This window comes from Schistocerca americana, chromosome 2, assembly GCF_021461395.2.
Source record: "Schistocerca americana isolate TAMUIC-IGC-003095 chromosome 2, iqSchAmer2.1, whole genome shotgun sequence".
Lineage (NCBI taxonomy): Eukaryota > Metazoa > Arthropoda > Insecta > Orthoptera > Acrididae > Schistocerca > Schistocerca americana.
Window position 1 is genome coordinate 73,847,478 of NC_060120.1, and position 15,758 is coordinate 73,863,235.

The 15,758-nt window shown below is 43.5% G+C and overlaps 1 protein-coding gene across 4 annotated transcripts in view; it reads right to left on the reverse strand.

Annotated features, from left to right (window-relative positions):
* The window catches only part of LOC124594427 (leukocyte elastase inhibitor-like), a 153,513-nt gene that overhangs the window by 41,021 nt on the left and 96,734 nt on the right, over positions 1-15,758 (reverse strand). The window contains exon 8 of one of the 4 annotated variants that reach the window (XM_047132801.1): positions 4,272-4,616. The exons of the other annotated variants lie outside the window; for them this stretch is intronic. Coding sequence (XP_046988757.1) covers positions 4,468-4,616 — 149 coding nt within the window. The 3' untranslated portion in view covers positions 4,272-4,467. Of the gene's footprint in view, positions 1-4,271; positions 4,617-15,758 lie in introns of those variants that run through there. 4 annotated transcript variants of the gene reach the window in all.

Here is a 15,758-nt window from a genome sequence, read left to right on the forward strand (position 1 = left end):
GTAAGCACTATATAGTTTCCGTGTTACAGCAGCTACCATAATTATGTGCGGAAACTGTGTTGATGTAACGGTGAACTAACAGCCATAGAGGTGGCATGTTGAGTGGTACGGCCGACCACCTAATCTAAAGATAATCCGCCATGTAAACATCTTTTAGAAATGGGGAGCTTGACGTTCTCTTACTGCAAAAGGATTTGGCCTATTTGTAGTTGCATTGCTTACCTATCAAGTGATTTAATTTCTTGATGACTGTGAAAATTTGTTTTCCTAAAATTTATTGTTTAGCCAATGAAATTTTAAAAATCTTTGAAAGTTTAAAAGTTGATGTTTTAATTTCATTTAGAACTACTGAATTTTATTGACATTTGGTTTTATTGCAGAGTCTTGACTAGATATAAATTTAAATTGTCATGGTTTTGCAAACAAAGGAAAGCTTTACCTAGAGTCCAATATATGTCAGTAATTTTGATTTGAAATTGCCATCTTTTGGGTATTTAGTAAAATAAATAAGTTCTTCTTTTAGATAGTGCTTAACATTTCTTGTCCTAGCACCTCTCCTACACGACAGGGTTGGAACTTCCCATTTGGTTCAAAAAATTAATTAGTATTTATCTGATTAAAGCTTTGTAGAATATAAATTATAATATATTCTAAAGTATGAGAGAATTAGAAATTGAAGGTATCACGACAATGAGGACAACGTGAATTTAATTGCTCGCTATATGTACAACTTCACGTTTGATTTGTTCTCTGATGGTGGAGACACCCTTCAGGAGAATAACTGTCATTGTCACAAGGCCAGAATCGTGCTACAATGGTTAGAGGAACATGGTAGTGAACTCACGCTGATATCTTGGCTGTCAATTGGTCGACCTGAAGACATCTGCGGCTGTCAGGCGTCAGATACGCGCCCACAATCCACCAGCCGGTAATTTATGGAAAATGTATGGCCAGTGTGAAGGCAGCTCGTCCCATAAGCTACCGGAAAAACTATCATGGACTTGTCGAATCAATGCCCCGAATAATCGCTTCAGTTGTGCATTCCAAAAGTCGACCAATACGCTATTAAACAGATGGCCACAATGTTTTGATTCATCAGACCGTGAAATAATTTAAATGCATTGAAATTAAATGAAAAGAAGTGCTGGGATCAATTCAGCAAAGGAGCAATAACATGAAATGGTATCGGTTCAAACAGTTGATGACCAAGAGCTCAGATGGAAAACTAGTCCCAATCAAAGAAAGGGAAACCAGAAAGGTGGAAGGAGTATATAGACGGGCTATATAATGGAGATGTACATGCGGGCAATGTTATGGAAATGGAAGAGGACGTAGAGGAGGATGTGAATAGAGATATGATACTGCACGAATAATTTGATAAAGCACTGAAAGAATTAATTCGAAACAACGTCCTGGGAGCGGGCAACATACCGTGAGAGCTACAGATAGCTTTGGGAGAGTCAGCCATGACAAAACTCTTCCATCTGGTGAGAAATATGTATGAGACAGGTGAACTACCCTCAGACTTCAAGAAGAATATAATAATTTTGTTGTGTACATAGTTCCGTGTAGTCAGCACGCACACAACTTTCCCACTAGAGCGCGCCCCGCTAACCACAACAGCGCAGGCGCAGCGCTCGTCCGTCTCCGCACTATGAGATGGCGCTGCCATAGAGACGGACCAATTCTACTTCCGCCGATCCGTGTATTAATATGTAACGCAGCCAATGAGATTGCTGCTAACTTAGAAGCTTTTCTCCTCACGGATCACACTCGCGCAGTGATACATGAACACGCGAGGTATTATAACGAGTGAACAGACCTCCGATTAGTCAGTCTGGACTAATCTGCATTAGTCTGCACCAGCCTATAGTCAAGTTTCAGTCTGCGCCTAATAAGATTATCATATTCCTGTACATAATCATGAACATAAATGTATAGACACTTTGTCAAGTATCAGAGATATGTGAGAATAAGATTAACGTACCAAGACCAAAGGAACTACAGATTGTCAATTGTAAATAGCATCCAGAACCAAGTTAAGTAGTTTTTAGGCTTGTTATTATTTAATAAATGTGTGTGAAAATTAATCAAGTTCTGTTTAAAGTTGGTCATCGTCAATCTGCTACTCTAAGCATGCAAGGTGGCATTTCTATCGTCTGACCTAACGGCAGAAGACAAACACGCCACGATAAGACGACGAGTCATATTGCTGACACTCGCCTACTCCGTTAGAGCGACAAGTCAAATAATCTGATGGTGTGTGTACTGAAGGTCTTACAGTACACTCATCACAAATTCCAATCCCAAAGAAAGGAGGTGCAGACAGGTGTGAAAACTACCGAACTATCAGTTTAATAAGTCACGGCTGCAAAATACTAACACGCATCCTTTACAGAAGAATGGAAGAAGTACTCGAAGCCGACCTTGGCGAAGATCAGTTTGGATTCCGGAAAAAAGTAGGAACACGCGAGGCAACACTGACCCTACGACTTCTCGTAGAAGATAGGTTACGGAAAGGCAAACCAATGTTTCTAGCATTTGTGCACTTAGAGAAAACTTTTGGCAGTGTTGACTATAATACTCTCTTTCAAATTCTAAAGGTGGCAAGGGTATAATAGAGGGAACGAAAGGCTATTTACAATTTGTACAGACGCCAGATGGCAGTTATAAGAGTCGAGGGTCATGAAAGGGAAGCAGTGGTTGAGACGCGAGTGAGACAGGGTTGTAGCCCATCCCCGATTTTATTCAATCTAGCTGTAAAGGGAACAAAAGAAAAATTTGGAGTAGGAATTGAAATCCAGGGAGAAGAAATAAACACTTTGAGGTTTGCCGAGGACTTGGAAGAGCAGTTGAACGGAATGGACAGTGTCTTCAAAGGAGGTGATAAAATGACCATCAACAAAAGCCAAATGAGGATAATGGAATTTAGTCGAGTTAAATCAGGTGATGCTGAGGGGATTATATTAGGAAATAAGACACTTGTAGTAGATGAGTTTTGGTATGTGGGGAGCAAAATAACTGACGATGGTCGAAGTAGAGAGGATAAAAGATGTAGACTGGCAATTGCAAGAAAAGTGTTTCTGAAGAAGAGAAATTTGTTAACATCGAGTACAGATTAAGTGTAATGTAGTCTTTTCTGAAAGTATTTGTAAGGAGTGTAGCTATGTATGGCAATGAAACATAGACGATAAATAGTTTAGACAAGAAGAGAATAGAAGTTTTCGAAATGTGATGCTACAGAAGAATACTGATGATTAAATGGGTAGATCACGTAACTAATGAGGAGATACTGAAGAGAATTGGGAAGAAGAGGAATTTGTGGCAGAACTTGACTAGAAGAAGGGATCGGTTGATAGGACACGTTCTGAGGGACGAAGGGATCACCACTTAGTATTGGAGAGAAGCGTAGAGGGTAAAAATCCTAGAGGGAGACCAAGGGATGAATACAGTAAGCAGATTCAGAGGGATGTAGGTAGAGGTCGGAATGAGGAGGCTTGCACAGGACAGAATAGCATAAAGAGCTGCATCAAACCAAACTTTGGACTGAAGACCACAACAATAACCACAACACGAAATGGACATGCAGTAACAACTGAAAATTTGTGGCTGACTGGCTTCTTCAATTTCCAAATATCTAATAATTTTACCTGACATGTTGCATGTCGTAACCTCATTAATTTCACTACCTCACCCCATTAATTTAATTTCAGTTCATTTTATAATATCATGTAACTGAGGGTGCACAAACAACGTTTTGGTAGTACTTAGTTAAACACAAAGAAATCCAGCTGTCGAAATTGTTCACAACAGAAGCAAATACCACAAAGTGACGTGAACAGTCTGTACTACAGCTTTTAACGGCAGTGTGTAACAAGGCGTGTGGTGCATGTGACGAGCCACTATTGAAGATAGATGAGTCACACCCATGAGCACTCTGCTACATAGTGAAAACTTCAGCCTGGCAAATACTGTGTGTGTGTGTGTGTGCGTGTATTGTCGAACTGCTCACAACTTACGCCTGCTACTTTGTTCATGTCTACATGAAACAGAAAAAGAATTGTATAAAGTGTATTGTTCAGCACCAGCAGACAAAATATTCAAACGCAGGTACTTACTAGACGTTTCAACATCGTTGTTTGTCTGTATAGAAAAACATCTTACAGGATTAAGATATTTTAACTTTCAAAGGATATAAGTTGAGAAAGAAAAGCGTTTTTATTGTCGCACCATACAGATTTTCCTCAATTAAAAGAGAAATAGTTAAAAAATTTTGGATATGAAATATCTTTTATTAAATCTTTAAGGTCTTCCAGATTTCACCAGAATGAATAATAGCAATTTCATCAAAACTGTAGCTACAGAAGTATTTTCGCATCACTGGAATACACGACTCACATATTTCAAACATTCAATAATTGTCCAGAAGGTACAATACACAACTCACATTTTTCAAACATTCAATAATTACGCAGAAGGTTTCACTAAACGTCCAGCGAAGAGGATCGTCCCTGTGACCTCATCCACAATGAACAAGATGAAGGGGTGGTCAGCCTTGAAGATGACGGGCGGTGGAGGCGGAAACAGAGGGAAGCTCGCACCCTCTGTTATGAGAACTGCAACAGGAGGAGCAGACATGATATAACAGTCTTAGGAAACACACTGAGGTGGCAAAAGTCATGTGATATCTCCTAACATCGTGTCGGACATCCATTTATCCGGCGTAGTGCAGCAGCTCGACGTGGCAAGGATTCAACAAGTTACTGAAAGTCCTCTGCAGAAGTACTGAGCCGCAATGCTTCTATAGCCGTCCATAAATGCGAAAGTGTTGCCAGTGCAGGATGTTGTGCAAGAACTGACCTCTCCATTATGGTCCATAAACATTCGTTGGGACTAATGTCGTAAACGCAGACCACACCATTAAGGAGCCACCACTAGCTTGCACATTGCCTTGCCAACCTGGATGTATATTTTTGCGGGGATCTGCGCTACACTAGAACCCTACCATCAGCTCTTACCAACTGAAATCGGGACTCACCTGACCAGATCACGGTTTTCCATGCGTCTAGGGTCCACCGATATGATCATGAGCCCAGGAAGGGCGCTGCAAGCAATGTCGTGCTATTAGCAAAGGTACACGCGTCGGTCGTCTGCTGCCATAACGCATTAAGCCAGATTAAGGCGTTCGATACAGTTCCCCACAGTCGTTTAATGAACAAAGTAAGAGCATATGGACTATCAGACCAATTGTGTGATTGGATTGAAGAGTTTCTAGACAGCAGAACGCAGCATGTCATTCTCAATGGAGAGAAGTCTTCCGAAGTAAGAGTGATTTCAGGTGTGCCGCAGGGGAGTGTCGTAGGACCGTTGCTATTCACAATATACACTCCTGGAAATGGAAAAAAGAACACATTGACACCGGTGTGTCAGACCCACCATACTTGCTCCGGACACTGCGAGAGGACTGTACAAGCAATGATCACACGCACGGCACAGCGGACACACCAGGAACCGCGGTGTTGGCCGTCGAATGGCGCTAGCTGCGCAGCATTTGTGCACCGCCGCCGTCAGTGTCAGCCAGTTTGCCGTCGCATATGGAGCTCCATCGCAGTCTTTAACACTGGTAGCATGCCGCGACAGCGTGGACGTGAACCGTATGTGCAATTGACGGACTTTGAGCGAGGGCGTATAGTGGGCATGCGGGAGGCCGGGTGGACGTACCGCCGAATTGCTCAACACGTGGGGCGTGAGGTCTCCACAGTACATCGATGTTGTCGCCAGTGGTCGGCGGAAGGTGCACGTGCCCGTCGACCTGGGACCGGACCGCAGCGACGCACGGATGCACGCCAAGACCGTAGGATCCTACGCAGTGCCGTAGGGGACCGCACCGCCACTTCCCAGCAAATTAGGGACACTGTTGCTCCTGGGGTATCGGCGAGGACCATTCGCAACCGTCTCCATGAAGCTGGGCTACGGTCCCGCACACCGTTAGGCCGTCTTCCGCTCACGCCCCAACATCGTGCAGCCCGCCTCCAGTGGTGTCGCGACAGGCGTGAATGGAGGGACGAATGGAGACGTGTCGTCTTCAGCGATGAGAGTCGCTTCTGCCTTGGTGCCAATGATGGTCGTATGCGTGTTTGACACCGTGCAGGTGAGCGCCACAATCAGGACTGCATACGACCAAGGCACACAGGGCCAACACCTGGCATCATGGTGTGGGGAGCGATCTCCTACACTGGCCGTACACCACTGGTGATCGTCGAGGGAACACTGAATAGTGCACGGCACATCCAAACCGTCATCGAACCCATCGTTCTACCATTCCTAGACCGGCAAGGGAACTTGCTGTTCCAACAGGACAATGCACGTCCGCATGTATCCCGTGCCACCCAACGTGCTCTAGAAGGTGTAAGTCAACTACCCTGGCCAGCAAGATCTCCGGATCTGTCCCCCATTGAGCATGTTTGGGACTGGATGAAGCGTCGTCTCACGCGGTCTGCACGTCCAGCGCGAACGCTGGTCCAACTGAGGCGCCAGGTGGAAATGGCATGGCAAGCCGTTCCACAGGACTACATCGAGCATCTCTACGATCGTCTCCATGGGAGAATAGCAGCCTGCATTGCTGCGAAAGGTGGATATACACTGTACTAGTGCCGACATTGTGCATGCTCTGTTGCCTGTGTCTATGTGCCTGTGGTTCTGTCAGTGTGATCATGTGATGTATCTGACCCCAGGAATGTGTCAATAAAGTTTCCCCTTCCTGGGACAATGAATTCACGGTGTTCTTATTTCAATTTCCAGGAGTGTACATAAATGACCTTGTGGATGACATCGGAACTTCACTGAGGCTTTTTGCGGATGATGCTGTGGTATATCGAGAGGTTGTAACAATGGAAAATTGTACTGAAATGCAGGAGGATCTGCAGCGAATTGACGCATGGTGCAGAGAATAGCAATTGAATTTCGATGTAGACAAGTGTAATGTGCTGCGAATACATAGAAAGAAAGATCCCTTATCATTTAGCTACAATGTGGCAGGTCAGCAACTGAAGCAGTTAATTCCATAAATTATCTGGTAGTACGCATTAGGAGTGATTTAAAATGGAATGATCATATAAAGTTGATCGTCGGTAAAGCAGATGCCAGACTGAGATTCATTGGAAGAATCCTAAGGAAATGCAATCCGAAAACAAAGGAAGTAGGTTACAGTACGCTTGTTCGCCCACTGCTTGAGTACTGCTCAGCAGTGTGGGATCCGCACCAGATAGGGTTGATAGAAGAGATAGAGAAGATCCAACGGAGAAAAAAATGGCTCTGAGCACTATGCGACTTAACTTCTGAGGTCATCAGTCGCCTAGAACTTTGAACTAATTATACCTAACTAACCTAAGGACATCACACACATCCATGCCCGAGGCAGGATTCGAACCTGCGACCATAGCGGTCACTCAGATCCAGACTGTAGCGCCTACAACCGCACGGCCACTCCGGCCGGCTCCAACGGATTGCTGCGCGCTTCGTTACAGGATTATTTAGTAATCGCGGATGCGTTACGCAGATAATAGATAAACTCCAGTGGAAGACTCTGCAGGAGAGACGTTCAGTAACTCGGTACGGGCTTTTGTTGAAGCTTCGAGAACATACGTTCACCGAGTGGTCAAGCAGTATATTGCTCCCTCCTACGTATATCTCGTGAAGAGACCATGAGGATAAAATCAGAGAGATTAGAGCCCACACAGAGGTATACCGACAATCCTTGTTTCCACGAACAATACGAGACTGGAATAGAAGGGAGAACCGATAGAGGTAGTCAAGGTACCGTCCGCCACACACCGTCAGGTGGCTTGCGGAGTATGGATATAGATGTAGATGTAGATGTCTTAACAGATACGTTCGGTGTACGTCCCACATTGATTTCTGCGGTTATTTCAGTCTGTGTCGCTTGTCTGTTGGCACTGGCAACTCTACGCAAACGCCGATGTTCTCGGTCGTTATTTGAAGGTCGTCGGCCTCTGCGTTATCCGTGGTGAGAGGTAATGCCTCAAATTTGGTATTCTCGGCACACTCTTGACACTGTGGATGTCGGTATGTTGTATTTCCTAACGATTTCCGAAATGGAACGTTCCATGCGTCTGGCTCCGACTACCATTCCACGTTCAAAGTCTGTTAATTCGTGTCGTGGGCCATAAACACGTCGGAAACCTTTTCACAAGAGTCACCTGAGTAGAAATGGCAGCTGCTCCAACGCACTGCCCTTTTATACCTTGTGTACGAGCGCGATACTAGTGCCACCTGTATATGTATGAATATCGCCATGGTTGAAATGGTTCAAATGGCTCTGAGCACTATGCGACTTAACTTCTGAGGTCATTAGTCCCCTAGAACTTAACATAGACAAATGTAATGTATTGCGAATACATAGAAAGAAGGATCCTTTATTGTATGATTATATGATAGCGGAACAAACACCGGTAGCAGTTACTTCTGTAAAATATCTGGGAGTATGCGTGCGGAGCGATTTGAAGTGGAATGATCATACAAAATTAATTGTTGGTAAGGCGGGTACCAGGTTGAGATTCATTGGGAGAGTGCTTAGAAAATGCTTAGAAAATGTAGTCCATCAACAAAGGAGGTGGCTTACAAAACACTCGTTCGACCTATACTTGAGTATTGCTCATCAGTGTGGGATCCGTACCAGATCGGTTTGACGGAGGAGATAGAGAAGATCCAAAGAAGAGCGGCGCGTTTCGTCACAGGGTTATTTGGTAACCGTGATAGCGTTACGGAGATGTTTAATAAACTCAAGTGGCAGACTCTGCAAGAGAGGCGCTCTGCATCGCGGTGTAGCTTGCTCGCCAGGTTTCGAGAGGGTGCGTTTGTGGATGAGGTATCGAATATATTGCTTCCCTCTACTTATACCTCCCGAGGAGATCACGAATGTAAAATTAGAGAGATTCGAGCGCGCACGGAGGCTTTCAGACAGTCGTTCTTCCCGCGAACCATACGCGACTGGAACAGGAAAGGGAGGTAATGATAGTGGCACGTAAAGTGCCCTCCGCCACACACCGTTGGGTGGCTTGCGGAGTATAAATGTAGATGTAGATGTAGAACTAGTTAAACCTAAGGACAGCACAAACATCCATGCCCGAGGCAGGATTCGAACCTGCGACCGTAGCGGTCTCGCGGTTCCAGACTGCAGCGCCTAGAACCGCACGGCCACTTCGGGAGGCCAAATCGCCATCCCATGGCTTTCGTCACCTCAGTGCAATTATACTATCAAACTTTTGTTAGTCCAACTTGATTGTAAAATCTCACACGTTAATGCTACGACCAGTCCAAGCCATTATACAAGCAACCTTCACGAACTAACTCATATCATCAGAGTGACAAATGTATCACATAGATTTTTACCTTCACAGCACTTCTGTCGCAGTATATGTTGAACTAACCCACCTGGGTTAATTAATTTAACAGAAGGACACCCTCACGTTTTATAACTATGAAAACTATAATTTTAAATACAAACTTGTATGCGCAACAGCGTGCTGCTTTGTTTTCATCGTCATAGTCAGTTTTGAGAGGAAAGAGGATTGTTGTATTTATAGCTTATCAACTTATGATTAGAATACCACTATGGAATCTGAATCCTCTCATTCACAGATTAAAACTATGACAAATACTGTCATTGAAACTATTATACTCACAGGTCCAGCAGCTGGACAGAACTCTCCTGTACCCCTCATTTTAATGATCACAACGATTTTCTGCTCATCTTAAGTGACTTCATTTCCTAACCGATCTTCCGTTTGCAGTAACAGTAAAGGGTGAGGAGGAGATCGAGAGAGTTTGGGAGGGGGGAAAGGAGGAAAAGTACAAAGAGAGGGAAGAAGAAGTGGAGATGGACAAAGAGAGCGGGAGGACGAGATGGACAGAGAGAGAGGGAGGGGGGGGGGGGGGAAGGAGATTAGGACGTATGTGTAATTCCCACACGTATTTAACAACTGCGAAGCGTTGCAGGATTCGTTAGTCTAATATATGTTCGTGGTCTTTGTCAGCATGCTGTGTCAGGTAATGTTTGCTAGGTTACATAACAACTACTACAACTAAGTTAGTTAGTAAACAATTTTGTGTAGATTTGGAATAATATCCTGCCTCGATTTTATCTAATTAACTTATACATAGATTTTACGTAGCTGTAGAAAGAAATAACAGGCCACAATAACCTAATTATTAATCTTCTAAACACATATTTCTGCAGTAAGACTTAAATATCACCAAGTTGTCATGTTTCGACTTATCAGTGTATTTTCACGGCGTATTGACTCATCCATTATATTTCAGGCGTGCAGCTGCGTAAACTCCATTTCTTCGACAGATATTTCGGTCAAATACTATAGTTCTACAGGTACAGGACTCGCATTTGCTACCTTAAAAACGAAAGTCGTGTTATTGCTCTTGCAGTCACAGAAAAGAGAATAGCCAGAGATGAAGCATGGTGGCAAGAATTTGTATGAACTAAATACGTAGTTAGAAGCTCGATTTATTCCGGGATATACGAGGTGTATTACTAGGACCTGTTCTGCAGCGATGTCTTTGCCAATTGAGCAAACAAAGTGGCTGATTGCATGATTTTTCCAGTGTGAAACTGCTATCTCTGTTAATTAAATCCTTTGCCAAACCAACTTACACCGTTTACTCACCACCGAGTCCCAGAATAAGAAAGCAGACAGTAGAATTTCGGCGTTGTCATTCGGCTTAGAGTGGTCAATGTCGGTTCACTGCTATGCCATAGCCGAGTAATGGGCTGTAAGAGCGGGGTATACTTTTGGTGCTCCGTGCATCCCTCCTGGAGCGTATGCGGCGTCTGATCAGCCTATAGAAGGCCACATCAGCAGAGTAGCTCGTAAACACACCAGCCTTGCAGAGCATCACATTATCGTTGACATTACCCAAAAGTGGCGCTGTCTTCTTTGGAAGGCGAAGAATCATTGTAACTTTATATGAACTATCTGAATTAATTTGACTATAAACTACTCATATATGATAGTGCAATTATGGATTTAAATTTTTCTAGTTCGTCTTCTCATTCATTAAGTTCACCTTCGGTGTTCAGGCTCGGTATTGATTATAGAATGAAGGCTTTCACGGCCGGATGACATAGCTTCTGGTAAATATTTCGGTATGTGAGGTCATGGTCCAAGAAACTCTTCTGTGCCTGACGTTTCGTCCAAGACTGCGCTGGACATCCTCAGAAGCGCTCCTCCTCTGAGTCTAGCGACTGGCCGTTCGAACGCCCGAGAGCGACATATATACTGCAGGAGAGGGGGTGGGGGGGGGGGGGTGGTCGAAGTAACGCGTGATGAGCAGAGATAATCCCTGTCAAAGCTAAAACTTAACTATCGATTGTTGTCTTGTCAACGTGTGGGACAGCGAGCGACAGCGACATCTGTTATTAGACATGTGTCCTAAATGAACGGCGGCGGCTCCACTTCCATGTTTATGTGGTACAAGCAAGAGCGCAACACACCCAGTCTCGTTTACCCCTGGTAACCGCTACCTTAACAGAGAAGTACTGAGAAATGGCAGGTGCTGTGAAAAAGCAAAGGACGGGAGATCTATGTTCTCAGTCGTTTAAAAATTACTGGTAACTGCAATTCTTTTTTGTAGCCGTTGGTGAAAACTCACAGTGTTTGCTATGCCGCCGAATAATAGGCGGCCAGCGTAAGTTTTCAATTGAAAGACACTACAATACATATCACAAAGACGAGTGTAGTGTACTCAACAGTGAAGAACGGCAAGCAAAATTAAATGTCCTTAAGAAAATGGATGAGACACATCAACTCGATTATCATTTCTCATGGTCAGTGATAAACGTGTTTGGATTTATTCCTTTCATAATTAATAATTATTGATTACTAACTGTGCATTATTGCCTCATTCTGCTCCATGTTACATTATTATTATGAAAGTTGGTCATTAAACCGATTGTTCCAATGTATACTTACATTTAGGGTTTTTTTTTTAATGTGTGAAGGGGTACGCTCAGCTGAAGTCGATAAAACGTAACATTCATCTAATTGTCGGTTATTATGCAGATTTCAGACGGAACTGATGAAAGATGTAGCAATAATGGTATTGAAATAGCGGGTGATCATCGAGAGGTCTGCGGTTATCATTCTGTTCAGAGGTCAGTGAGACAGAAATTATGTGGGAGTAACTAAGGGCACCGAGAATTAGTTATAGGAAACCTTGCATTAGTTTAATGTTATTTGAAATCATGAATAAGGTTCGTTGGAAGTCGCAAAGTGCTCTCTTTCTTAAATACTAGATCAAAAACATTACGCATATTTACGTGCCGTCAGTCAAGCTGCCTTAACGAAAATCCACGGTTGTTAACTATATTACTTGTCTTACTGGGTTAAACTGTTAACATAAAAGTAGACGTCTCAGTGAGTAGACTGTTACAATATTTTAAATGTTTAATACGCGAAATACCTTCCCATGGTTGGCTTGCAAGCTGTGGAAAGAGCACTAGAATGCGCCGGTACAGAGTATCCCAGCAAGTGCATAAAGCGATATCTGTGCGTAGAAACATGCACTATATGAACGCTGACGGCTGCGGCGTGCACGCTATGACCCGGAAGTTGCACATGTGCAGGAGCACCGCACGCGTGCAGAATTTCTGCCCAGCCCTGATGTAGCATAAGGAAGATCCCGTATTTTGAGCTGTGTGCCGTAAGCTGGCAAATCTCTTCTTGTGTCGGGGGACTGGCACACCTTGGAGGTGGGTGGGCTGGCCCGATCACGAGCGCCATAGGGATGTGGTGGCGGGAAGAGAGATGGACTGGGAGTGGGTCAATTGGAACGAGCCCTCAGGTTCACACACGTGCCCAGCAGCAGCGATTACTACGCATGATGTACGGCTGTTAAAAGGTCACCGAAAGGAGATGGCTGATAGACGGTACGCCCTGTGAATTTGAAGCATATTACCGGGTTGAAATCCGATGGTGTTTTGCACAATGGTATACTGATACTAATGGCTTAAGGATCCGAAACAGCACAACTGTGGTGTGCGGCTGGACACACAGGGGAACCAGTGAGTGTGATGTTGTTGGTGAACATATTGCTGTTTATCGTACCTCGCCTTGCCTTGTTGGACGATCTGTGTATTCTAAACGATTCATAGCCACCACACATAATTTGTGTCCAGCGCCACGTTTTTATTAACGAAGTGCGTCAGTATTTGTTGTAGGTGCTTATAGACAGCGGCGTTAATCTTTGTTCGTTCTTGCATTACGCTAGTTCGTTGGGTCACGTGCTTTTGTTGTGACCCTTAGGGCCCTGTTGCCAGCCTGTTATGTGTGCGCAAGTAAGCACCTGGATGTAGATAAGCTCGCACCAAGCCTGTTATTTGTAGTAAACCTTACGGAGTTCAGATAAGCTTTTATTGGTTCTTTTGTCGAACTGTTTGTTATTGTGCTGTAAGTGGCTACTGAGATCTGTCCCCAGAAGCTGAAATCTGGTTCTGGAAATTCTCCTAAAACTTTTGTTGTTTGATGAATGTTGTAACTGGTAGTATAGTTCAAGTTATAATTTATAGGTATCTGGCATAGAAGTCGGCCAATTTTTAAATTCATGGTTTGGGTGTTAAAGGGAAAAGTGTTGGCACTATGAGCAAAGGAGTAGTTATTGAACGCTTATGTGGTAAAGTTTTAATATGGTTTCCGTTCCAGGTGAACCTGTTATGATATCATTTCTACTACTTGTGTCGGCCCGATTGCGGTGGCGTTCATGGACCGATACTTTGTATACAACTGACGCGTCCACCTACGTTGGTTGTGTTGTGTCGCCCAGCTGACTTGAGGAGATTACTATTAGATTAATTCATGTTACATACTGTGTATAAGCCAATTAGCTCTGCAGATGACGAAGAAATTGATGAAATGTATGATGAGATAAAACAAATTATTCAGATACTGAAGGAAGACGAAAATGTAGTAGTCATGGGTGACTGGAATTCGATAGTAGGAAAAGGGAGAGAAGGAAATGTAGTAGGTGAATATAGATTGGGGGGTAAGAAATGAAAGAGGAAGCCGCCTGGTAGAATTTTGCACAGAGCATAACTTAATCATAGCGAACACTTGCTTCAAGAATCATAAAAGAAGGTTGTACACATGGAAGAATCCTGGAAATACTAGAAGGTATCAGATAGATTATATAATGGTAAGACAGAGATTAAGGAACCAGGTATTAAATTGTAAGACATTTCCAGGGGCAGATGTGAACTCAGATCACAATCTATTGGCTACGAAATGTAGATTAAAACTGAAGAAATTGCAAAAAGGTGGGAATTTAAGGAGATGGGACCTGGATAAACTGACTAACCCAGAGGTTGTACAGTGTTTCAGGGAGAGCATAAGGGAAAAATTGACAGGAATGTGGGAAAGAAATACAGTAGAAGAGGAATGGGTAGGTTTGAGGGATGCAGTAGTGAAGGCAGCAGAGGATCAAGTAGGTAAAAAGACGAGAGCTAGTAGAAATCCTTGGGTAACAGAAGAAATATTGAATTTAACTGATAAAAGGAGAAAATATAAAAATGCAGTAAGTGAAGCAGGCAAAAAGGAATACAAACGTCTCAAAAATGAGATCGACAAGAAGTGCAAAATGGTTAAGCTGGGGTGGCTGGAGGACAAATCTAAGGATGTAAAGGCTTATCTCATTAGCAGTAAGATAGATACTGCCTACAGGAAAACTAAAGAGACCTATGGAGAAAAGAGAACCACTTGTATTAATATCAAGAGCTCAGATGGAAACCCAGTTCTAAGCAAAGAAGGGAAAGCAGAAAGGTGGAAGGAGTATAGACAGGGGTTATATAAGGGCGATGTACTTGAGGACAATATTATGGAAATGGAAGAGGATGTAAATGACGATGAAATGGGAGCTATGATCCTGCGTGATGAGTTTGACACAGCACTGAAAGACCTAACTCGGAACAAGGCCCCGGGAGTAGACAACATTCCATTGGAACTACTGTCGGCCGTCGGAGAGCCAGTCCTGACAAAACTCTACCATCTGCTTTCTTTACAGACGAAGGGAAAAACTGGTAGAAGCCGACTTCGAGGAAGATCAGTTTGGTTTCCGTAGAAATACTGGAACACGTGAGGCAATACTGACCCTACGACTTATCTTAGAAAATAGATTATGGAAAGGCAAACCTACGTTTCTAGCATTTGTAGACTTAGAGAAAGCTTTTGACAGTGTTGACTGGAATACTCTCTTTCAAATTCTGAAGGTGGCAGGGGTAAAATACAGGTAGCGAAAGGCTATTTACAATTTGTACAGAAACCAGATGGCAGTTATAAGCGTCAAGGGACATGAAAGGGAAGCAGTGGTTTGGAAGGGAGTGAGACAGGGTTGTAGCCTCTTCCCGATGTTAAAATAATCTGTATATTGAGCAAGCAGTGAAGGAAACATAAAAACTCTGAGGTTCGCCGATGACATTGTAATTCTGTCAGAGACAGCAAAGGACCTGAAAGAGCAGTTGGACGGAATGGACAGTGTCTTGAAAGGAGGATATAAGATGAACATCAACAAAACCAAAACGAGGATAATGGAATGTAGTCGAATTAGGTCTGGTGATGCTGAGGGAATTAGGTTAGGAAATGAGACACTTAAAGTAGTAAAGGAGTTTTGCTATTTGGGGAGCAAAATAACTGATGATGGTCGAAGTAGAGAGGATATAAAATGTAGACTGGTAA